General features: G+C 33.7%; 1 protein-coding gene across 1 annotated transcript; it reads left to right on the plus strand.

Annotated features, from left to right (window-relative positions):
* The first annotated feature begins 18,787 nt into the window (after positions 1-18,787).
* On the plus strand, positions 18,788-25,121 carry LOC132164255 (fatty acyl-CoA reductase 3). Its single transcript, XM_059574725.2, has 10 exons — positions 18,788-19,011; positions 19,126-19,229; positions 19,957-20,159; positions 20,261-20,361; positions 20,563-20,755; positions 23,213-23,374; positions 23,544-23,625; positions 24,041-24,307; positions 24,592-24,719; positions 24,826-25,121. Exons 1-10 carry the CDS (start codon positions 18,933-18,935, stop codon positions 24,977-24,979), a joined length of 1,473 nt encoding a protein of 490 aa, XP_059430708.2. The 5' UTR covers positions 18,788-18,932; the 3' UTR covers positions 24,980-25,121.
* The last annotated feature ends 1,339 nt before the right edge of the window (positions 25,122-26,460 follow it).

Consider the following 26,460-nt stretch of genomic DNA (forward strand, 5'->3'; position numbering starts at 1 on the left):
GAGAATAAAAATAATTAGAAAAAAAAAAACGAGAATAAAAATAAATAGTATTATAGGTGTCCCCAAAAAGTAGTTCAATCGACTGGGATCACGCCTAATGAAACGGAGATCACTAGTTTGAATCCCCCTTCTCCTTCTTATGTGGACATGTCAAAAAAAGAAAAAGAAAAAAGTAAGGGCTTTTGCTGTGAACAAGCTTTTGGTATAGTATAAGATACTAAAGTATTATTGTTGGGAGGCCCATAAACCCACAATTTTTATAGTTTAAATTATAACATTTTAAATATATAGTAATTAACGGTTGGTTACTTCGGATTGTGGAAAGTTCCAACCCCTAATGAGGTGAATCTTATGGTAGATTGGATGATGATATATATGGTCTTGTCGGTGACCAATGGTAGAAAACATTCTCCCAATTTGCTCAATTTTATTACAAGGAAAAATAGGTTTTACTCCCTTAACTATCCACTCATTTGTACTTTTAATCTCAATGTTTAAAAAGTGACACTTTACCCCCCTAAACTTCCAAATTGTTGCAATTTGATCATTCTGACTTTTTTTTTTTTTTTTCTTTTCCAAAATGCCCCCATCCCAAGTTAAAAAAAAATTAAAAATTAAAAATTAAGGGGTGGCTGGCCACCCTAGTTGGGCTTGGAGCCACCCCAGACCGCCCACCCCTGAATTTTTTAATTTTTTAATTTTTAATTTTTTTTTTTAACTAGGGATGAGGGCATTTTGGGAAAAAAAGAAGTCAAAATGGTTGAATTGCAACAATTTGAAAGTTTGGGGGAGTAAAGTGCCACTTTTTAAATATTGGGCTTTAAAGTGCAAATTAGTAGATAGTTCAGGGGGTAAAATGTATTTTCCTCTTTATTCAATATTTTAACATTCTTCTCATTTATGGGCTTAATTTAATTAATACTTAATTAAACATGGTGAATTGATGGAGTCAATCTTCGAACTCATACCATTTGACTCTAATACTACGTTAAATAAATCACCACTTATTTTAAAAACTTAAGCTTATTATACGAAGAGATAAATTCACTTTACCCCCCTGAAGTTTCAGGAGTTTTTCAATTCGAACCCCAATGTTTAAAAATTGGCAATGTACCCCATAATATTTCAAAAAATTTTAATTCAGACCCTCAGTTACTAATTTTCATCTAATTGGATAGAAATCATCTCACGTGCGTCTCACGTGAAATTTTAATGCCCTCTATTCCAATTTTTTCCTTATTAAAATCTATGAAATTATGTAATTACCCTCATTAAAACCTATGAAATTGAGGGTAATTACGTAATTTCATAAGTTTTAATAAGGGCAAAACTAGAATAGAGGCCATCAAAATCTCACGTGAAATGCATGTGGGATGATTTCTGTCCAATTAGACGGAAATTAATAACGAGGGTTTGAATTGAAAATTTTTGAAATATTAGGAGGGTACCTTGCCAATTTTTAAACATTGGGGTTCGAATTGAAAAATCTTTGAAATTTCAGGGGGTAAAGTGAATTTAACTTTAAATTTAATCAATACTTTAACACCGAAAACCACCAAAGAGTAGGTTTTGCATTGCGAGTTCGCAGACCAAAAATACAATTTTAAGTTAAATCGCAGAAAAATGTATCGTTTTGGAATACATCTTTAAAAAATTTGTGATTTGAAAACACAGAAAAATTGCAAGCAAGCGGGCACAATTTTAAAAACTAAACTGTGATTTTAAAGGTCAAACTGCTCTTTTACCAAACACTTATTTGCGTTTTTAAAAGCGCACATTTTGAAATTGCAAACCGAAAATCTAAAAATGGAAATTCTATGGTTCTTCCTAGTGTTCTCCTGATGTTCTCATGATCTTACGTATATATTGTTTTCTTAAAAAAATAATAATAATAAGAGACTAGTGGAGTACTTTTTTTTTTTTTTTTAAAAAAAAAAAAAAACAATATCCACATTCATGTAGGATTAGAGACGGAACCGGAGGGACTGGAAGTGGCCCTGGTCCCCCCCCAAATTACAAGAAAAATAATAATTTTAAGGCAAAAATAAAAAATCAGGTAAAAAATATTAATTTAAGATATTTTTTGCCACTTGGTCTCCCCAAAATCTTTTTTGGCCCTTAGTCTCCTCCCAAATTCAAAGCAGGTTCCGTCCCTGCCGATAGGATCAACAGAAAACCACAAACAACAATAACATTTCTCATCTAAAAGGGACTGCTCACCTAAAATGTTGGCATGCAATAGGTGGTAAGACAATATAGTGATGATAGTGTTGTTTATGGGCAATGGCGACGACAATTAATAATGAATCCCGACTTGTCGTGTTAATGAGAGAAGGCGTGTCTCAAGTAGATGCTAAAAAAGCCAATTACAGCCCAAGTCAAAGCCATCAAAGATTGGGTGTAGCAGTAAATCTTAAAATTAAAATAATGTTATATATTGGGTTATTGGTATGGGGAAGCTACGTACGTGTATATATATATATATATATATCATTCATCCAAGAAATGAAGACCGACATGATTGAATCATTTAGTGGGTTTTGCCAATGAATCACATGCTCTTTGCAAACACCATTGTCATGAGGAGGCCACACTTTTTAGGTGCTAACATTTTCTTTCCCAAAGCTACATTGTGGGCTCTTCTCTTCCACACGCCACACCATGTGGATGGATGGAAGGGAGGAAGGAAGGAAGCTTGCATGAGAAGCATGCACACGTACATGAATGCCATGCATGTGCCAGCATGAGCACATCATAACCGTATAACTTATGAGAAATGTTTACTTTCTTTTTGTGAATCAAAGATTGGCATGGAGTATGCATAAAGTAACTTTGTCCAATATGGGGGTCAAAAGAAAACTAAAATACTATTCATGCAGCAATCTATATTCTACAATCTTAGAGAGGATACTCAAGATGGAAGGAGGACGATACGGGAATGTGATTGGGATTACATTGAGAAATAGAGATTTTAAAATTTTTTAAAGTTAAAAAAATGCTTCTTAGAACAAGCTTAATTTTATGCTTTTTTTTTTTTTTTTCTCAAAAGTGCAGTTTGGCTATTTTTAGAGTAAAAAAGTTAAAGAAGAATTTTTGAAATTTTTTACTAAACATGCCAGCTTTTTAGTTACTAAAGTACTTTTTAAGGTTCCTAATGCAATCCTAAATAGGCTTTTAAACTAGTTGAAGAATGAGCTGTGAAGATTAGCTAGCATTTTTGAGATTGCGTTAAAGAACTTAAAAAATTCTTTTTAGTATATAAAAAGCTGCACCAAATAAAAAGCTTGTATGTTTGGTAAAAAACTCATGAAATACTTTTTTGACCATTTTTTTATTCTCTAAAAAGGGTCAAAACAAACTTTTGTAAAAAGCTTAAAAATGAACATTTCTCTAAAAAACTCTTTCTGACTTTAAGGATGTCGTGAGGCGGGCCTTTGGAAGTTTTAGAATAAGCAAGAGGGATTTGCAAATCCTCCAGACGTAGAGCACGCACGGCCTTGAATCCAAATACATTACCCACAATGGAAGTAAACATGTTAGTAACATAACCTTCTTAAAAAAGGTCTAAGGGGTAAGCTACATAAGCAATAAATGTAGCAATAAATTGACTTTCTTCTCCAGCGGCAACCAGCTCGATGTGGTAGCATCGTCTTTTGTATAAAAGCTTTATTTCTCAACGAAAGAGAGATATATTTACAAGTAGATAATGAATTCCTACCTTAGAGTGTGAGATAAATGCAGACAACCAAGTTAATGTATTTTTTTTAAGCAAACAACTTCACCATAAGAAAGTAGGAGGACAAGAAAAGAAAAGATAAAGATCCGTCAGATTTACCCGAATAGGGCTAGGTAATTGTAGGTGCTGATCAATTGTAATCAATGCGTGTTAGGAGAAGTGAATTCCTTATGTGTATCTTACACCATTCCTTCTAGGATTGGGATCCCCAGTAATAGTCGGAGAATTGTCCATCAATTTTTTTTGGAAATCTTGGCCATTAAATCTTATCCAAGAGTCTACAAGTTGCTACGTGTCCCACTAATTAAAAAAAAAAAAAAAATTATTATTATTTAAATTGTAAAAATAAAATATAAAACAAAATAATAATAATAATAATAATAATAATAATAATAATAATAAAAGGGGTGGTTCCGAGGGCCGATTCGGGTGGCCGGAGCCACCCCCAGCCAACTCCAACTGGTCCTTGGGGGTGGTTCAAGCTACCCCCTAGTGCCCCAGGGGGTGGTTTCGGCCACCCCCATGGCTTAGCTAGGGTGGCTGGCCATCCCGTATTTTTTTATTATTATTATTTTTTTTATTTTATATTTTATTTTTAGAATTTAAATAATAATTTTTTTTTTTAATTAGTGAGACACATGACAGCTTGTAGACCCTTAGATGAGATTTAATGGCCAGAATTTTAAACGTGGTCCTTCCTTTTATATATATATATATATATATATATATATATAGAATCAGCTTTATAGGGGACATGGCGTTAAGGATATTGCCAAATGGAGGGACAAAAATGCTTTTGGCGAAAGGCACTTATCGTTACCAAACGGAGAAGCTATTTATTGGCGGTACGTACGATCGGATAAATACTGCTACAAGGGTGTTTGGCAAATGGCAACCACCTATTGGACTACCTACCCCATGGAAGAAAATTTAACAAGTGTGTTTGGTTTTTTTTTTTCCTAAAGTATTTTTCATTTTTAGTGTTTGATTAGTTTTGTCGGTGGAGATTACATCTAAGGATGCAAAAATAAATAAATAAATAATAATAAAAAAATTGTTTGGTAATATAAAAAGTGATTTGAATAGTAATTAATTGTCAAGTGTTCTCTAAATATTTTTCATTTATACATTGCCATGAACAACTTATCACACCCAACCTCTTTGAACTATAATTTTATTAAAATAAAAATAAAAATAAAAAAAAACCTCTTTGCACTTCAACATCTACTACTTTTGGGTCATACTTAGCACATCCAAAGAGCTGCCTACCAGGATTAGCTATTGTCCACAAAGTTCTCAACGGTGCCGGAAGATCGCAATTGCTTTTCATTGCATCCACATTGACTCTCACTGATGATATTGCAGACAACAACGACATGGACGATGATTGTTCATACTGTATTTAAAAGCTAATTGAAGTGAGCAAGATGAGAAAGCATTAACCAGAAAACGAGATGAAAATTAGGACACACCTTCACCCAATTTTTGTTTGTTTGTTTGTTTTTTTTTTTTTTTTTTTTTTTCATCTGAAATTGTCATCAACTATTCTCTTTCTTTTGTATATATTCACTTCGATTCCCTCGATCTTGACAGAATATGGGGCTCCTTGGCAAGTGGCAACATAACAAAACGGGCTGTTTTGATCTGTGTGTCATATGTGACACATTGACTGGTGTGCGACGTCGACATGTACTATGAACTGGAACTCCACAAAACGATGCGTTTCAATTTTTTAAATGGTACGTATCGTTTTGGATGGACGGATGTTACCTTTTTTTTTTTTTTTTTTTTTTTATAAAAAAAAAAAAAAAAAAATGAAATTTCTATTGATGAAATATTTTGAGCATAAAAGCTCTTAAATCATTGAGCATACACCGCTGAAAAATTAAAGCCAAAAGTTATAAAAATTACAAAGTTATAAAAATGACTTCAAGCTTCCGTTAACTCATATACAATTACATTTAAGGAACAGATCTGCTTCGTACAGGCCGTGAGAGTTAAGCCCCCATACCAATTTACTCCATCCCCTACCTGAATGCCAGGACAACAAATCCATCACCAACCCGAAGGCTAAAACAAACAAAAAAACAAAAAACAAAAACCCCACAAGCAGCTGTGAAGGAGCACGACATCGTAGACATCCATTCGGAAGACACGCCTTGGCTGAAGAAGACGATCAGATCTAAGGTTGAAGAGACGAGATCTGGATCTAGATCTAGATCTACAAACCATATCTAAAGCAACCAGTCAAAAATGAAGACTGGAGGAGCCTTCAAAGAAGACATCGAGCACTGCTACAATGAAAAGGGAAAAGGTTATATATATAAACTTAGGCATTTTAAACTTAAAAGTAAAAAATAAAAAATTGAGGTGTTATTTGTTTTCACACGTGACTCATGGATTAAACTCAAAAATACTTTACCCTTTGGTGAGAGGCATGGAGGGGACTCATCCATGTGAACAGGGCGGGACTAGAGATTTTGTGTTTGGGGGGTAAAATCGTAAAAAATAATTTTGGAGGTCAAAAATTAAATTTTATAATTTTAAATTTTTTTTGGGGACCACCCTGGACCAGGGTCCCCCAAAGCCCAACGTGGTTCCGTCCCTGCTTGTGAAGGAAAACCTCCACTTGCAGAGGTCAACTTCTACTTAATATATATCTTCTTCTTTTTTTCCTAATAATAAATATATACAAACTATAAATATATAAAACATAAACTAAAATTCAAATGATCGCTTGTCTATATGGGAGTGGCCCAACCACCCAATTTATACTATAAAGATTCTAAAATAATCTTAAAAGAAAAAAAAAAAAAAAAAAAAAAAAAAAAAAAGATAGGGTGAGAGGAAATTGAGTGACTTAATTTATCATGGAGTTGTTTCTCCTTTCTTTCTGGGGGGCTGTTCAACGATCATGATTAAAATTACAGGAAGACACGGCATTAAATTGTTCTCCAACTAACAAAAGAAGAATTTAAAAAAAGAAAAAAGAAAAAAGAAAAAAGAATTAAATAAACTTGCCAACAAGCAAATACAAAATAAATAAATAAATAAAACCAAAAATGCTCCTGTAAGCACTGTTGTCATCATTATCTATTTTTATTAGCATAGTACGAACATGTAGGTGAGCAACCTGGCATTTGTTGAAAACATAATAATAATAATAATAATAATAATAAAAAAGATATTTGTATACCTATTGACGAAGCAGATACACCAGAAAGGCTGAAAGTTGTTGCATCAGATTTACCCCACTTTGTATTACAATACTCCCTCTCTTCTGTTATTGTGTTTTTCTAACCACTTTTTTTTTTTTTTTTTTTAAATAATAAGTTAATTCATATCTCTAAACCCTATATATATATATATATATATATATATATATATGTGTGTGTGTGTGTGTTTTTTGAGTGATAAATAAAATTGAATATAGAAAATAAATACATTTCCAAATGAAGCCCACGATTTTTCTTGAGGGGGGTTCAACTTGTTTGAATATATGAAAAATATATAATATTTTTCATATATTTTGTAATTAGGTTGATATTGAAATATTCTTTATTTATGGGTTGATTGTAATCATATATTGAAATTGTAATTAAATCAAGGAGATTTGATTACTAAACTTATATGTATGAACATTTGTATTGTAAACAAATAAAGTTAATGAGCCCAATATAGCCCTTAAGGGTATTCTGAATGGGAGACGTAGGTGTATAACACCAAACCACCCATAAGTTTTTTGTGTTCATTCTCTCTCTTCCTTCTGCTAATATTCCCATATTATTACTATTTCAACATGGTATTAGAGCCACTTTCTTGTGGTCTCCAAAAACGTCATTGACATTTCCATGTGTTCTCTCCGACGATCTCACTATTCCGATCATCCGTGCGTCGCCAAGCTCTCCATCTTTCCTGTCAATCTCTTCCACGCCTTCAATGCAGCACAATCTAAAAAAATAATCCAAAATTGAGCTTGAAAGGTACAGATCCATCAATCTGTGGAACACCCATCACCATCAACAGCCGCACGAGCCGCTCGAAGCTGCGGCCGTGTTATCCACACGTTGCCACGTCTGCTCGATCAACCAGGTTGCCGGACTGTTCCATAGATCCGCCACTAGTCGCCCCATATCTGCCCAAGAACGCCTCCATATCATGTCTGATGCGCCTCCACGTGCTGCCCAGAGTTTTGGTCATTCTACCTTTGCCGCTTTTACCACAAGCCGCCACTGTCGTCCAATTCCGACGGCAGGACCTCCACTCAATAGAGCTTCCTCTGGCGATTCCAGAACAACCTTCTCTATCATCGTTGGAGCGCCGACGCTCTGCCACGCGTTGGTTAAAGTGACTGTGCGTGGGCTTCACGCTCCTAGGCGCTGCTGGCCCCTCTCGTGCGTGCACCACACGTGCCAGAAGACTTCCTCTCTTGCTACCAGCCACATGTCAACCTCTCAGTGCGCCACATCAGCCCTAGTGACACGTGGGGTCGTTTGCCACGTCATCTCCGTGTTTGGTTGACTTTTGACTTTGACTTCTCTAGAGTTGACAGTTGATCATTGACTTTGACCAATCTCAGAGTTGACCAGGTGTTTCCTTCTCAATTTTTCATCCTGATTTCTAATTTGGGGTTTGATTTTTGTTTTTGGCATCTCTATATGGCACAAAATGAGATTTTTTTTTTTAAAAAAAAGGGTCCGAGTGACCACATCATGCGCGCCATGCGCTAGTCAGATTCCATGCTCCGATCTGATAACCGCCCATGTGAGCTCATTTTTCTATTTTACTTTTGGCCCGTCGTTGGCCCCTTTTAAACTTTGGCTCATTGTCAGCCCTGGCCCGTTGTCGGCTCCTTTTGGATTTTGTCCTGTCGTCGGCCCCTTTTGAAGTTTGGTTCATTGTTAGCCTAGCCCGTTGTCAACCCCTTTTTGGAGTTTGGCCCGTTGTCGGCCCTTTTTTGAATCTGCATTCACTAGCCACCTACCGCCGTAGCTAGCCACCCGCCAGCCTCCACCATATGCGGCTCGTTCTCGGCCTCCGCCACCACCGTCATCATTGTTTCGGATTTTAAACTCAAGGTTCCAGAATATTCCACTGTGAGTTTGAGGGAGAGGTTAGAATATATGGAAAATATTATATATTTTCCGTATATTCCATAATTAGGTTGATATTGAAATATTCTCTATTTATGGGTTGATTGTAATCAAATATTGTGATTGTAACCAAACCAAGGGGATTTGATTACTATAATTGTACTTAGACATTACCCCATAAATAGGGACATTTGTATTGTAGACAAATAAAGTTAATGAGCACAATGTAGCCTTTAGGGATATTTCGAGTGGTGGACATAGTTGTCTAACACTGAACCACCCGTAAGTTCTTTGTGTTCATTCTCTCTCTTGCTTTCGCTCAATATTTCCGAATCTTCATTATTTCAACACAGCTAATCAAATAATACTATTAAAAATAAAAACATAAAATCTCAGAAATGCTATAATGCATCATACTTGAAATTGAAAATTCTTAACAATATGACCATAAATTTCAGTTTTTGATTATGAGTTCTTTATTTTTTTGGTAATTGGTTAAGATTTAGAGTTAAATCAAACTGATTCCGGAATACCAAAAGTATCTTACAAACCTCTAAATAAGTTATTTGTCCAATAAGCTGTTTGGTAGAAACCGTTAAAATACAAACATAAATACAAGCCTCAAAAAAATTTTACATGGATTGGCTCCCCCCACCCCCGAAAAAAACATATATATATACCCTCAGCCTAAAAGAAGTCAACTATTTATTGAGTGAAATTTCGTTTTGCAAGACGAAGAAAAATGCAATTGGCCTTTTGTACTTGTTGCAGTCTCTTTAGCCCCGTTTGTCAACATTGCAGAACGGCACTGTAGCTGAAACGATACTGTTCCAGTTACAGTATCATCCTTTAAAAAATGATTTTTTTTTTCTTTTGAAAAATATTAAAAAACTTTAAATCCAGCCACCCCGATCTCTTTCTCGGTTTTTTTTTTAAGAAATAATAATAATAATAATAATTTTAATGCCCAAAACGACACCGTTTTGGGCTGGGGTGTTTTTTTTTTTTTTTTAAAAAAAAGAGTTTTTTAATATTTTTCATTTTATTTTTTAAAGAAAAAAAAAATCATTTTTTAAAGGAAGGTACTGTCTCACAGAACAGAAGAGAAGAAGGCCCCGTTTGTCAACAGTGCGGAATGGCACTATAGCTGGAACGGTACCGTTCCAGCTATAGTGCCATTCCGCACTGTTGACAAACGGGGCCTTCTTCTCTTCTGTTCTTGAGGATTGTTGGGGGTTTTGCCTTGGGAGTTATTGTGTCTGTGTTCAGGTCTTTTATTTATTTTATTTTTATTTTTATTTTTCATCCTTTTTTCTTCTATATATAACTAAAACTTAATCATTGGAAAAAGGAAAAAAAAAATAATAATAATAAGTTGTCTTCTTTGTGAGATGCGACATAAGGGCACATTAAAAACATCTTAAGTGATTTTGAATGTATTTGCTTTGAACTACATGCAGGTACTTGTCTTCAAAAGTAAGGGTTTTTTTTTGGTTTTTAATTGAATAAAGAAAAGGGTTTGAGTAGAGGATCTTCAAAAGTTAGTTAGATAACTTTATGGAGATACTTTACTTATTGATAATGTATCACGGGTTTTTTTTACTGTTGATAACAAGTTATTAAAAGTTGTGACGTGAAAATCTCATTTTTCAATCTCTTTTAATTTAACTTTTTTATTATGATTTTCTTTTAAATCTTAAGCGAAGATGTCAAAATTATCAAAATACTTATGTTTTTAAAATTATAAAATATAAAAAAGTGAACATTTGCTGACCCAGGGCCAGTTGTAGGTGAGGTTTTTTTTTTCTTTTTAATTTTTTTTTTTAACCTTTTAAAATTTTAAATTTTAACTAAAGGTAGGTTAGCACTTTTATATAAATTTTAGGGAAATTATATATAAACTTCTTAGGTCAACACGTTTTTTTTAAGAACTCCTTGGGTTTTTTTTTTTTTTTGAAAATTTAGTCCTTGTGTCACTCGAAACTACTAGAAAACTCCCTACCGTCAATTTTTGTTAACTACCGTTAGTCAACTTAAAACTCCCCATTTTATCTGATTAAAATATTAATTTTTTATTAATTTAATTTTAAAAAATTAAATCGTTAAAAAAAAAAAATTTGAAGGGTGGCCAGAGGTGGCACCCCCAACCCCTAAGGGGTGGCTTACGGCCACCCCAGGGGTGGTTTGCCCACCCCTGGGGTGGCTTGCGGCCACCCCAGAGGTGGTTTGGGGTGGCTCGCGGCCACTCCATGGGTGGAAAGGGGTGGCTGCGAGGGTGGAGGGGTGGGCAAACCACCCCTGGGGTGGCTTACAGCCACCCCTGGGATGGAGGAGGCCACCCCTTTCCACCCATGGGGTGGCTCAAGCCACCCCGTGGGTGGCTTGGGGTGGCCCGGAGGCCACCCCAAACCACCTGGGGGTGGCCGCAAGCCACCCCAGGGGTGGGCAAACCACCCCTAGGGTGGCTTACGGCCACCCCTTAGGGGTTGGGGGGTGGCCAGGGGTGGCACTGCCACCCTTGGCCACCCTTCAAAAAAATTTTTTTTTAATAATTTAATTTTTTAAAATTAAATTAATAAAAAATTAATATTTTAATTAGATAAAACGGAGAGTTTTGAGTAGACTAACGGCAGTTAACAAAAATTGACGGTAGGGAGTTTCTAGTAGTTTCGAGCTATCTAGGGACTAAATTTCCTAAAAAAAAAACCCAGTGAGTTTTTAAAAAAAGCGCGTTGACCTAAGGAGTTTATATATATTTTCCCTAAATTTTATAGTGTCATAAGAGACATTTTCATGTTAGCCATTTGAGTTAAAAAAAATAATAATAATAAAAAAAAATTCTTAATGATAGGAGTAAAATTAACAGGAGATAAAAAGTAGAATACTCACATTGCAACTTTACTAATTTGAAATTAAAATTGCAAAACTTGTGATTATACCTAAGTGAAGTTTCCATTAGGGGGAGGTATTGGCCACGTTGCAATCCCCAAAGGATCACATTGTCGACTTGGTTGTTGATGTGGTTGCTTTAAGGTCCGTACACTTTACTAAAAAGATGGGGTGGCAAAATGTAAAATTTGAAGGTGATGCTCTACAAGTCATGCAAGTAATTAAACAGGTGGATACAGACTTGTGTCAGTTAATTGATGATGCCCGAAAGCTACTAAACTCCTTTCAACAATGGGGAGTGTTCAATGTACGACGAGAGGCCAATGGAACTGCTAATATGCTCACAAAGCTAGCACTCTTTGTTGAAGATGAAGTGGTTCATATAGAAGAAGCCCTGCAATGTGTCTTTGACATTGTAATTGCTGAACGTTCTTTTTAAACTTTTGCTTTTAATGAAATACATGAATGACCAATGACAAGAAAACACAGAGGAGGGAAGAATGGCTCTCCACCATTCTTCCCTCCTCCCCTTTCATGTCCATGTCCCTCTTCCCCCCGGTAGCAGTGCTTAGTATCTTTTCTACTGTCTCCTCCGAACTCGGTTTTTGACGTTTTTGTTTTAGATCTAGATCTAGATATAAATCTAGTTTTTCAAATTCAGATCTACTCGTCTTCACCAGCCAAGGCGTGTCTTCTCGGGGATATCTACCATATTGTGCTCCTCCACTGCTATTTGTATTGGGGATTTTATTTTTCTAATTAGTTTTAAGTTTTGATTTTTTATTATTTTTGTCTTTGGGTCGATGACATGAGTTGTTTTTCTGACCTTTAAGGCCGATCAAGAGTATATCACTACAAAAAAAAATCGTGATTTAGTGACGTGTCACGTGTCTACAGTAAATGTTTTTTGAAATGTCACCATTTAGTGACGTGTTAATTTTTAACACGTCACTAAAAAATTGAGTGATGTGGTGAAGTTCACACGTCACTAAATAGTGATGTGTGAACTTTAATATGTCACTATTTTAATTAGTGATGTATTACATTTCAACACGTCACCAAATTTGAAATTCATGAAATTATAACCAAAAAAATTTAAAATAAAAAAGATTGTGACGTGTTGAATTATGACATGTCACTAGTTGGTAATGTGGCAGATTGACAATTGGTGACGTGTCAACGTGCCACATCACAATTTTGGTGATGTGCTGGCACGTCACTACGTAGATCGGTGTGGAGAATTATCTCTCAAAGTCAAAAAATAAAGTTTGAGAATTTTGGTTATCCATATCTTAGATCTAGTTTGCCTGGAGCAAATCTGTTTCACAATTGTAATTGTACATGGGTTAGCGAAAGTTGAAGTCATAGATAGTACTTGATTGTAAGATTTTTTTGATTGTATCTATAATTTTGTCACCTCATAGTTTTTTGCTATGATTTATCATATCAGCGCTTTACGCTCTGTGATGTAAGAGCTTTATATTCTTGATCTTTTATTAATGAAATCTGGCAAGATTCCTATTAAAAAAAAAAAATGAAATTCATGAATGTTTTTTTTTTTTTTTTTTAAATGTAGTTTCCCTAACTTTTTCCTATACTAATTTCATTACTTCTAATTGATGCATTTGAAGGATTCGATTTGTTTACGATTTTTAGATTTCATAATTTGAGTAAATTAATGTTACTTTTTTTAATCCTTTAGTAAATTAATTTTTAACAAGACAAAGGAAAATGATCCTCTGTAGTCCAAAATGTATTCAACTAATGGCCAAGATTTCATTAAAGAAATCTTGGGACCACAAATGTGCATGTGTCTTTTTAATAAAAAAAAAAATATAATATTACTTAAAGTTTTAAAAATAATTGAAAAACAAAATAATAAAAAATAACCATCCACATAGGGGTGGCCGGACCACCCCGTTTTTGCCCTAGGGGGTGTCCCATTTTTACCCACCGAGGTGGCTTGGCCCTTGGGGGTGGTTCGGCCACCCCCCAAGGGCTGGTCTGTGGTGACCGAACCCATCTCCAAGGGCTACAGGGATGGTTCGGCTACCCCCAAAGACAAACATAAATTAAAAAATTTGTATTTGCCTTTGGGGGTGGCCGAACCACCCCCAAGGGCCTTAGGGGGTGGTTTGGCTACCCCCAAAGGCCAATGCTATAAATTTTTTATTTATTTGGCCACCCCCAAGGGCCACTGGGGTGGCTTTGGCCACCCCGATGGGTAAAAATGGGTGGCCGGCCACCCTTAAGGCAAAATAGGGTGGTACCGTGGTTCACCAACTTCTATGGCAAGAGTGGGGATGGCTATTTTTTTATTATTTTGTTTTTTTAATTGTTTTTAAAACTCTAAGTAATATTATATTATTTTTTATTATAAAGACATATGACACACTTGTGGTCCTAGAATATTTTAAAGAAATCTTCATTATTAATTGAATACCCCTCCTATCCAAAATGGACAGGAGATGATCCTTTTCCCAAGACAAATGGTAACCATTTAATTTTACATTGGTACATCCAGATTGTTCGTGGCTTATTTATTGGATCAATTTTCAAAGGGGAAGACAATAAAGTCCCACTTAAAGGCTCCCAAAAAAAAAGGAGTCCAAAAAAGTAACATTAAAAGTAGGAAAAACTTTACTTTGGCTCCCTAAACTTTCACCCGATTTTACAAACCCTCTCTGAACTTTTAAATCTCTCACTTTGGACCATTGAACTTTGAATTTCTCTCAACGTGGACCCTTCGTCATATTTTAAACATTACATGACGTTTATATTCTTGACTTTTGTATAAAATTGCAACTTCCAAAACAAATGGTAACCATTTAATTTTACACTGGTACATCCAAATTGTTTGTGGCTTATTTATTGGATCAATTTTCAAAGGGTAAGACAATAAAGTCCAACTTAAAGGCTCCCAAAAAAAAGGAGTCCAAAAAAGTAACATTAAAAGTAGGAAAAACTTCACTTTGGCTCCCTGAACTTTCATCTGATTTTACAAACCCTCTCTGAACTTTCAAATCTCTCACTTTGGACCCTTGAACTTTGAATTTCTCTCAATGTGGACCCTTCGTCATATTTTAAACATTACATGACATTTATATCCCTGACTTTGTATAAAATTCCAACTTCCAAAATGTTTTTTTATTTAAAAAAAAGTAAAATCAGGGATATTTTAGTCTTTTTTTTTTTTTTTTTTTTTTTTGTAATTTTAACGGCTAAAATTGACGGAAGGGTCCTAATTGAGAGTAATTCAAAGGTCAGGCCAGGGTCCAAAGTGAGAAATTTGGAAGTTTAGGGGGGGTTTGTAAAATCAGGTGAAAGTTCAGGGGAGCAAAGTGAAGTTTCCCCTTAAAAGTAAGAAGGAGAGATGGAGGGGAGGGGCTACTACAAAATTATGGAGAGTAATTTACTCCCAACGAATAAGGGGATTAGGATCCCCTCCAAATTTTTAAAAATTTGAGATTTTCTTATTATTAAATCATAGCCATGCTTCTAATAATCCACAACTGCCATCTGTCACCCAAAATAAATGCTAAAGTTGATGAAAATTTATTTTCTCTCTCTAATTCATTAAGGCATTAAAGTTTCATTAACTTTAGCATTTATTTTGTGTGACAGCTGACATGTTGTGGATTGTTAGATGTAAAGTATTGCTAGGATTTAATAATAAGAGAATCTCAAATTTGGAAGAAATTTGAGGGGATCCTTTTTTTCATTTCATTCTACAAATTCAATAGATCAATCAATAGATTTGTGGACTCATGTAAACCCCATACAACTTCAATGATGGATTAGTCCATCTACTATGGAAATAATTAAAAGATAGTTGAAAAATGAATGAATTCTATCATTTCTTAGTGGGAGGGGAGGGGCTATGAGAGAATTATGGATAGTAATTGAGTCCCAACAAATAAGGCATCTAATGTCCCAAAGGAATAACTCAATTGGTTAGAAACCACGTCTCATGAAGTGAAAGTCATTAAATTAAAATTTTCCTCCCCTTTTTCACTCTCCTTGTTTGGACTTGTCAAAAAACCTCTAAAAAAGTAACACTAAAAGTAGATTGGGTGGGGGGGGGGGGGCAATGACAAAATTTTGTTTTCTCAAAATAAATATATTTACTCTATAGAAAACTTGTTTTCAAACATGGACCTTTTCAACAAAAAAAAAAAAAAAAAAAAAAAAAACTTCTAAAATCAATTTTCACCTTTATGAGCTTGTGACCTAAATAATAATAATAAAACCTCTATTTATCTAACTTTTATCAATTTTTTTGTCTTCAATTTTTTTTTAAATTTTTTTTTATGGTAAAGTAATGTATTCCAAAAATTCCTTTAAAAAAGAGGAGTGTTACACATTTATTTATTGTTAATCTCTTTTGCAAATTCATTATATATTGAAATTGTCTCACATATATATCCAAGGGTGGAAGCGTACAAAGATGGACAAGAAATAGACGAAAGTTGAAAACCAAACATTTTTTATGAAAATGGTACCTGAAATTAGAAATTCATGATCACGTTTTGAAAGCAATGTCAAGTTGGCATCAGTTATAACATATTGGATGACAAACTCGGATTAATAGCATCTTCAACAGCAATAGGTAATACCTAGCTAGTAAAAAAGTACAACTATCTAGTTTAATTACTATTTTTTCTCTGCTCGTTTACTTTGTTTTAGAGAAGAAAAAACAATCATATTAGCTAAATATAGTCAATATAAAACTTTTACCTAATCTGCGGAAGAAGACAGTCAAGAATTAATGTTCTCCACTAGTTTTGGCTACGATGTTTTATTAATGTAACTTGCAGAGTTGAACAAAAATAAAAATAAAAAATAAAAAACTTGCAGAGGTGGGTGCCTTTATCGTGTTACCTTAGAAATAGTAGGTTTGCATTTGAACTTGTAAAATCGGCTTTTAAAATTTCATTACTATTGTAACTTAAAGGAACAAGACTATATAAGGGCAATTTTGACAACCTAGTAAGGAATAAGGGTAAGTATGTGAATTTGTATGAAAATAGTACTACTGCTTAATTCCTGCATGGTTCAGTTGGACAACCTTAAAGTCCTTCATTATTATAATGAGGTTAGGTAACGGGTAACTGCTAACTCCAGTTAGTTTACAGCTAGCTAGGTATGATTTGTCCATATATCTCCTAAACCAATTTTCGTTATTTCATGACAAGACACACAAGTTTTGACCCCAACCCAATTATGCGGCAAATTCAATCTCAAAATATGCAGCATAAATAAATTAATATAGGTTTTAAATATAAATTTGGTCTATATATGTGCGTTTGTTGTGTACCAAATCAGTCTTTAATTAGGTTTTCAAAAGTCATAAAATTAGTTATCGGGTCATTTGAGAACCAAATTGTCTAATCCTAGTTATTTCACCATGTGTATTATTTAAACATAATCATTGCCAAATGATCGAACACCGCCAAATTAGTACTCCATCACATCCCTAATACACATCAACCTCACCAAGTCAAATAAAAATAAAAATAAAATCGCCACATCACAATCGAAGGTTTCGTTTGTCATTTCTAATAGTTCATCCTTCATTCATTAATTCCTCCGCTGCCTAACTAATCATGATTCAATACATCGGACATCTTGATGTGTCCACCGAAACCAATCGCGTTAGGACATGTTGTTAGGAAGGATTTTTTGTTTTTTTTTTTTTTTTTGATAAGTTGGGATTATTAACTTATATAAATACAAAAGCACATAAAAATACATATAATTTCTTGTTTGTGCGTGTTTATGTAAAATAAAAATATAGAAGTCTTAAATTTAATCTCATGACATCATAAATAAACAATAGTATAAACAATTAACAAAATAAACTAACATGATCTATAGAGTTCAAGAAAAATAGTATCAAAAATAAATATTGTAAACTCAAATGACTGTAAAATAATTACTCAAAAAATAAAATAAAAACATATATTTTCATCATATTCCACATTTTTGCACCAAAAAAAACACAAAAAATGCAAGAAAAAAGGAGATATGGGGAAGATGGCTAAGAAAAAGAAAATACAAACGAAATAACACATAATATATATGATAATTTTTTGAGGGACAAATTCATAAAATATGCATATTTTATAAAAAAAATTGTAAAAATTTTGGGAGGACACTCATCCCGCCACCCTAACTCATGGTTCTGCCCCTGGTTGCTGTACGACACGCAAGTTTGCGTACTCAAGCTACGTTAGGACGACTTGCTGATGTCTAGAGTGCTTCTGGACCAGTCACTTCAAGACGTCCGTCTAATGCATTTACTCACGCTAGTGTAAAACATACACTAAAAACCTTAGATCATCACCACCAAAACACCTAAATGTTTAAAGACTTACAATAGTACTTATTTTAATTACCGAATAGGCCAACATTAAAAACCTAACACATAGTCAATAACCACACCAAAAAAGATATTAACGTGGTGGTCCATGCAGAAGTTAATATGTATAAATAGCATCTCAAAAAAGTAAATGGCATATATAAAGCATTTGTATACGTGAAAGGTATATGCACCCAAAAACATTGACATTTTACACTAATTACTTTGTTAGAATTTGCAGAATACGTATAATCAAAATATTAATAAAGAAGAAAGAAGCAAGAATCTAGACAAACAATTTAATCTGATTCAACAAGATTGTCTACGTACGTCATAGGTAACAACAAACGACACACACACACAGATATATATATATATATATATATATATATATATATATATATATATATATATAAACCAGAAAAGAAAAGAATGGAAAAAAGAAAAGCTTAATTATGAATGCATTGCAGCAGAATGTGTAAACAGTAATAGGAAGGGCGTTGGCAGTTGGGAGAGAGTTACACGGGATAGTAAATTAGCGACAGAGGGGTAGGTTAGAAATATATGAAAGAAATTAAGAAGAGCTGTACTTTTCAAATTTATGGCAAAAATCATTAAGATGACCTGTACGTGATGGCCCTCCTCTGTAGGTGACCTTGTGTAGATGAATATATAATTTAAACTGTCCCAAAGCAATCACCAATTCCACTTCCGTGCACTCCACCGCCTAATCCTTTTCTATATGAAAATGGCATCCCATTCTGCTTCCACCATTGTTGGTTCTCCCTGAACATTATTCTTCTTTTCTCTCACTCTCCAGACTCTCCCGCACATCTGCAGTTATTTCTCCTCCATGGAGTTTGGAAGTGTAGTACAGCTCCTTCAAAACAAGGCCATTTTAGTCACTGGTGCCACTGGCTTTTTGGCAAAGAGTACATGACAACTTCTCTCTCTTTCTCTCTCTCTCTCTCTCTCTCCCTACCTCTCTCCCCCTCTCTCTCTATCTCTCTCTCTGATCTCCCTCTCTCTCTCTTGTATGGATGCAGTTTTTGTGGAGAAAGTGCTAAGGGTACAGCCAAATGTGAAGAAGCTGTACCTTCTTCTAAGAGCACCGGATGCTAAGTCAGCCGCACAACGTTTTCATAATGAGGTATATTTGTACTCACAAAAAAAGAAAAAGAAAAAGAGCTATATTTGTGTGTGTGTATATATATATATATATATATATCATTCTTACAAGGAGTGAGATAAAAATAGGAAGATTCAGATATGTTAATGTTGCATAATTAGTCAAGCAATTAAGGACAGAAAAAAAAAAAAAAAGAGAAAAAAAGAAGAAGCAAGTACTACTGTACTGTTCATGATTGAGTCAAAACTATTCCTGGGGGATTGGAATAGTTTTGGCATCCGCTGCAGATAATGGTTGCAGCAGTTCAACAGGGTGCTGTTTTCTATCAGCTGCTATGATGTTATTTATTTATTTATATGGTATTTATTTTTTATGTTCTGTAAAGCTGGTTTGTTTTTTAGTTGTTTCGTTTTTGGACTGTTGTTGTTCAAATACTATACTGTGGTTAGGTTGATGTCGAGTGTTAAATCTTTAGTATTTGTTTTGGGGCTGGATGTTTGTTGGCAATAGATTTCTGCTGGAGGGTGTTTTATTATTCCTGGTTTTGTTAATAGAAATTAGTTCATAAAAATTTAAAAAAAAAAGAAAAAAAAGAAAAAAAAGAAAAAGAAAAACCCAAACTACTATATATCTATATATGTGTGTGTGTGTGGCTTCATTTCCTTTCACTTTTTGGCTGTTAAATTCATGGCTTACTCATATATATATATTTGGTGGTTATAATTTTGAGGGAATTTTCTATTTGTAGATCATAGAGAAGGACTTGTTTAGAGTGCTGAAGGAAAAATGGGGTAAGAATATTTCTTCTTTTATCTCTGAAAAAGTAAGTGTGGTGCCTGGGGACATCTCTCTTGAGGGCTTGGGCTTGAAGGACTCCAGTTTGAGGGAAGAGCTCTGGGATCAAATAGATGTCATTGTCAACTTAGCTGCAACTACCAATTTTGATGAAAGGTAATTAATTATGTAGGATTCCAGTAGTTTATTAATTAGTGACTTGAAAATAAATAAATAAAAAGAATATAGTATTTCCTTTTGTTAAATGTCACATGCAGATATGATGTTGCATTGGGCGTGAATGCATTAGGAGCTAAGCATATTATAAGCTTTGCAAAAAAATGTGTTAGAATCAAGGTGATTCTCCATGTATCGACAGGTAATTAATAAGTCAAATCCTTTCCAATTTTCATCATTTTTTTTTATTTTTATTTGTATGTGGTACCCGCCAGACGGTCCATTAATGCTCAACATTGATTTCCCTATATAATTATGTGAAAGTACTAGCTAGCATTGATTTCCACCTCTTTTCCAAATTAATTTTTGGGTTTAATTAATTAACCTGCAAGTGTCTTTTCAGCCTATGTATGTGGGGAAAAAGGAGGACTAATACTAGAGAACCCCTATCGCATGGGTGAGACACTTAATGGGGCCACCGGGTTAGACGTGGAAGCAGAGAAAAAACTGGTGGAGGACAAACTCAACGAGTATCGAGCCAACGGAGCTACTGAAAAAGAAATTACAATTGCCATGAAGGATTTAGGTATCGAAAGGTACGTGTCATCTAACTATTATCCCTAAAGTCTTAAATAAACATCCCTCGACCATGGATATTGTTATAATAATTTTTTATATTAGGTATTTATTCTATTTTTTTAAGATTTTTTTTTCTTCAAGTTTTCTTGTTGACCGCTCCTAATTCAATATGACTTATTGTAATATAGATTTACCATACTTCAATAGTAAAGTTGAAGCCTAAACCGATTTTATCAGTCTCAATGTCTCTTAATCTATTCAATTATATATTTTTATATTAGAACCACTTTTTTCTTTTTTCTGCCTTCTTCTCGCGTTTCTCTAGCTAGCGTCTCCTTCATGACGTTCCTTCCGGCAACCTTCTTGTTGTTCCAAACGTCCTTATGAAGTTTTGGCCCCAAATTTTATATATATATATATATATATATATATATATATATATATATATATTCCTAAATCATTGTCTTTTCTGGGGATTAATAATTGGGTTAAATACTAAATATCCTTTTGTTTTTTTTTTTTTGTTTTTTTTTTTTTAGGGTTTAATTTTTATCACAGGTGGTCTCTGTAGTTTTGATAATAAACCAAATTAGTCCTTCTGTCAGTTGACCGTTAGTTAACTTAACGGACGTCCACGTGGACCAATCAAATGTTGACATGTGGCACCTACTTATTATTATTTTTTTAATTTTATTTTAAAGAAAAGGAAAAAAATTGGGGGTGGCTGAGGCCATGGGGGTGGCTCCCAAATGGCCAAGCCACCCCCAATATATATATATATATATATATATATATATATATTTTAATTGGTCCACGCGAATTTTCATTAACTTAACTAACGGTCAACTGACGGAAAGACTAATTTGGTCTATTATCAAAACCATAAAGACTTCCTATGATAAAAATCAAACCATATAAAAGAAAAAATAAAAAACAAAAAAACAAAACCTAGAGAGTATTTGGTATTTTACCCTCAATAATTTTTGGAATGGGTTTTTATAGAGTTCTCAAAAACAAGCAAGTCAAAACTTAACATGATTCTGAGTGTGGCCTTTGATGTGAGGCGCTCTGCATAATTATCTTGTGCATACCTAACAGCCAACGTCATATATATGTACTACAACCTAAAAATGTCGAATTTGGGGGCCATGGCACTTTCGGTCACTATTATTTCACAACCTTAATATGATAATAAATGGTTGATTTAATTATTAAATTAATATCTTTTATCACTTTTTCTTATTTATTTATATATATATATATATATATATATATTCAAACTATTTTTTAATAAGTAAGGTCTATTTCATAGAATATCATAACGTTTGTTCTGATACAATATTAAATAAAAACTTTTTTCAAAAGCTTAAAATATAAATTTAATTATTTAATTAATATTTTCACACTCCTTAATTCCACCCCTGCTTTGTTTATATGGGGTTTAAATAGATGTAGACGAAGGAGATTTTAAAAAAAGATTGGCCATAAAATTAAAAAAAAAAAAAAAAAAAAAATTGCTTTGAAAATTTTGTCCTTTTCTAGGATAGAATAGAGATCATCTACAACGAATAGGATTTGGCTTAGGGCGTAACTAAAACGTTTATTTATTTTTTATTTTTTGGGGGGTGTAAAAAAAAAAAATCTTGGGGGGCAAAAGTTAATTAAATTTATTTATTTTTTTTTGAGACCACCCCTATCAGAGTCAATTTTTAATATTTATGAGAAAGATCGAGAAAGAGAGAAAGCAAAATTGAATCTCAACCCCTAAAAGATCACTATAGCATAGGTGCTCTAAAACAAATGACAGCACCTCCCCAAGCAATAACACATGATCTACTGGGATCTTTACAAGTAATATTATTCTCAATCATCTTTCAACCCTATTCATATAGTGAATTGATGAATCTATCGTTAAATTTTGTGAGATTCACGTGAGTTTATAAATTCAATAATAAATTTATTAAATTTGTAAAAATAAAAAATGAAAAGATGATAAATTTCATTTTCTTACTCATACTAATGTGTGTTTGTCTGGTCACATTTATTGTCGAAGGCCCAGAGGCATTAGAATGATTCATTGGGCATTGACGCATGGGGTTGCCCATCTTAAATTGCCATCCGTACATTGAATATGACATCCATGTGAACCGTTGTAATTGGAGTAGCTATATTAGCTTGGGGCATTAATTGTACTTTTCAATGTCAGGGATCTCTTATGTTGTGTTTGTTTGATTGTTTTTTTCTTTCCGTTTTAAATTAATTATTTTTCGTTTGTCTAGAAAATAGAAACTCGAATTTGAAAACACGTTTGAGAATGTGGATTTTATTTTGAAAAAAATAGAATATATTCATATTTGGATGAGAGTGGTTTTGACTTTTGAGTTGTCATTGAAATTGTTGTTCTTGTGAGTTTTCTGAAAAAAATAATAATTAATTTTCTAATAAAACGAGAGTTTTGTTCAAATAATTATCAGGGCAAAGGTATACGGATGGCCAAACACGTACGTATTTACAAAAGCATTGGGAGAGATGCTGATTGGGCATCTGAAAGAACATCTATCAGTGGTAACCATACGTCCCACCATTGTAACCAGTACTTTGAGAGAACCCTTCCCCGGCTGGATTGAAGGTGTCAGGTAATAAGAACACAAAAATCTTCCTTATGTAGTTATATATATATATTGAGAAACTCATGTTTCTTTTCTTTTTCTTTTTTTTTAGAAAAAAGAACTGTTTTTCTTGTTTGGTTATCGAGAAACTAAAGATGAAAATTAATGTATGATTGCTGTCTTCTTTGTGTTATAGGACAATTGACAGTCTAGCTGTTGGTTATGGAAAAGGAAAACTAAAATGCTTCCTCGGCGATCTTAAGGGAATCATTGATTTGGTGAGATTTGATTTATCTGGTCATTCGTCACTCATTATTTTTTTATTATTAAAAAAAAAAATTATATGGAAGAACATGCAAGAATACTATATATGGTGGTTGGCTTCCTTCAAAGTCATTTCTAGGTCTCATATGTGATATTTATATCCCCCTCGGGTAGGTAAGTCACTTGGCCTAATGTCAATCTCATTGAGTACAAGCAATTCTTTAGGGTTACGCTCGAGCTTTATCAAAATCGTGTGAAGGGGGTGCTTTGCTACTGTATGGTCGGGGGGAAGTCCACATACCCCGTTTATAAGGAAAAAAAAAATGATATTTATGAAACATATTAATTCTCTCAAGCGTTCAAGAAAATGAAATCCAAAGAGAGTTACGTATTCAAAACAAATGAATAAGTGTGAAACACTGCATACAGGTACCAGCTGATATGGTGGTAAATGCTATGATCGTGGCCATGGTGGCTCATGCAAATCAACCTTGTGATATAATTTATCAAGTGGGGTCTTCAGTAAGAAATCCTATGAGAAACAGAGATCTTCAAGATTTCGGCTTCCGTTACTTTACTGAAAAACCCTGGATAAATAAGGATGGAAAACCTGTCAAGGTTGGCAAGATGTTAGTGTTAAGCAGCATGGATAGCTTCCGCAGATACATGGCAATTCGTTATTTGTTTCCATTAAAGGTTTGTTCTATCTAAACCATTTTTATGCTACTTAATTACTTAAATATATATTAATTAAGAAAAATGTTATAGTGCAATAAAAAGACTATTTTTCGTCCATAAAAATCTTAGGTGGCAAGCGGTCATAGGTCTCATCCGTAGTTACTGTAGCCCCACCTATTAATAGACCTATGACTTTTTGCCACCTAAGACTTTTATAAATAAAAAATGACATTTTTATTGAACTATAACATATCTTCATCATATCTGTGAAATTATTTATGTTTCTTTTCTTTTTCTTATAGGGACTAGGATTGGTGAATGCAGCATTTTGTCAGTATTTCCAGGGAACGTATCATGATCTGAGTCGAAAGGTCAACTTTGCGATGAGATTGGTGGAACTTTATGAGCCTTATTTGTTCTTCCAGGGCGTGTAAGCATGATTTATTTTATTTTAATTCTTGGATTAATTTGATCGATCATCAAAACATATATTAATATAATCCTTTTATTTATTTATTTATTATTTTTGCATATAGGTTTGATGACATAAACTCGGAAAAGCTGCGAATGGCAGTAAGAGAGAGTGCTGCAGATGCAGACATGTTTTACTTCGATCCAAAGCGCGTGGATTGGGAAGACTACATGATTAATGCTCATCTTCCTGGTGTGGTAAAGTACGTTTTCAAGTAATACACAACACAAGTCCCAGCTATATATATATATATATATATATATATATATATATATATAGTATTGCGTTTCCATTCAGATTTTAAAACATTTGTGTTCCAAGAGCGAGTAATTTATCTTGTAACTTTTGATCATAAGTTTAAGAACTTTTGTCAAGTGTATCATTATAATATAATATTCTACTATATTTTCTTCTCGAATATGATGGGTTTGTGGCCAATTCATAAAGAGAAAAAGATAACGAAATTCATTCATTTTGATATATATATTTTAAATACAAACACTCAAGAATGGCGATACGCGATCACAAACCTAATTAAGCTTGATTATTTCATTAAGGTTGGAACTAGAGGTGTTAAAAATTACCGAGAAACCGGAACCGGGAAACTGGGAAACCGGGGTCCCGGTCCGGGTTTCCATTTTATTTTAATATATATATATATATTTTACACTTAGATTTAGGTTTAGGGTATTTTAAAAAACTAAATTTTTATTTCTAAGAGCATTCTCAATGGAGGAGCCATATTTTTATGTAAAATGGCTTATCAAAACTCACTTTTATCTAGTTTAGCTAAGCTATTTTTAAATGTCTATACATCCGATTAGTTATATTTCTATTTATTATATTAAAATATTATTAAAAGTAAGAAAAGTTTTGAGAAAAAGAGAACATGTGAGAGGAAAAATGAGAAAATTTTTGGGAAAAGGAGAACATGCAGAGAAAAAGTAGAAAAATATTTGGGAAAAAGAGAAAACAGGTGAGAGAAACAATGAAAAATAAAATAGCTCCATTGAAAAGTGCTGCTACATTTAGCTTTTTTTTTAGCTCTTTCAATCAAATATCTATTTTACATTTTTTTTAGCTAATCCAATGTGGGGTTTTTTTTAAAACATTTAAAGAACTATTTTAAATAAAAGTAACATTTGACTCTTCCATTGAAAATGCTCTAAGGCCCAAATAGGCAAAAACATTGATTTTTTAGGATTTTTGGACTTTTTTAGGTTTATTTTTTAATTATTTGAAACAATCACAACAAAGCCCCTTTAATTTAGACAAAAAGACTAATAGATTTTTTTTTTTTAAAATGGGCCAACTTATGAAAAAAAAATGGGCTTATTTTAGGCCCAATACCTAAAATAAGCCCAAAAACCAATTTTTTGTAAAAACCAGTTACTGTACCGGGTAAAACCGGAACCTGCCGGTAACCAACCGCGGTCCCGGTTCTGGTTCTGGTTTCTCAAAACCGAGAACCGGGGTACCCCGGTTCCTGTTTCCGGTTTTGGCCAAAAACCGGGAAACCGAACCGGGTTGACACCTCTAGTTGGAACCGCAGGAGCTCCCTTAAATTCGACTGAGTCATAGGGACATCAATGAAAATTTAAGACGGCTAATACTAATTAGGCATATGTGGGAATTCTTCATTGCGGATATTCGAATCCACACCTTAGTACATGTCCTAACGATTTGAAAATTTTCTTGA

This window comes from Corylus avellana, chromosome 8 (assembly GCF_965113065.1).
Source record: "Corylus avellana chromosome 8, dhCorAvel1.hap1.2, whole genome shotgun sequence".
NCBI classification, from domain to species: Eukaryota; Viridiplantae; Streptophyta; class Magnoliopsida; order Fagales; family Betulaceae; genus Corylus; species Corylus avellana.

Coding starts and splice junctions, on each gene's coding strand:
- LOC132164255 (XM_059574725.2), top strand. CDS start 18,933: ATGGAGTTTGGAAGTGTAGTACAGCTCCTTCAAAACAAGGCCATTTTA. Junction 20,160..20,260: donor ACTACCAATTTTGATGAAAG/GTAATTAATTAT, acceptor TGTCACATGCAG/ATATGATGTTGCATTGGGCG. Junction 20,362..20,562: donor GATTCTCCATGTATCGACAG/GTAATTAATAAG, acceptor GTGTCTTTTCAG/CCTATGTATGTGGGGAAAAA.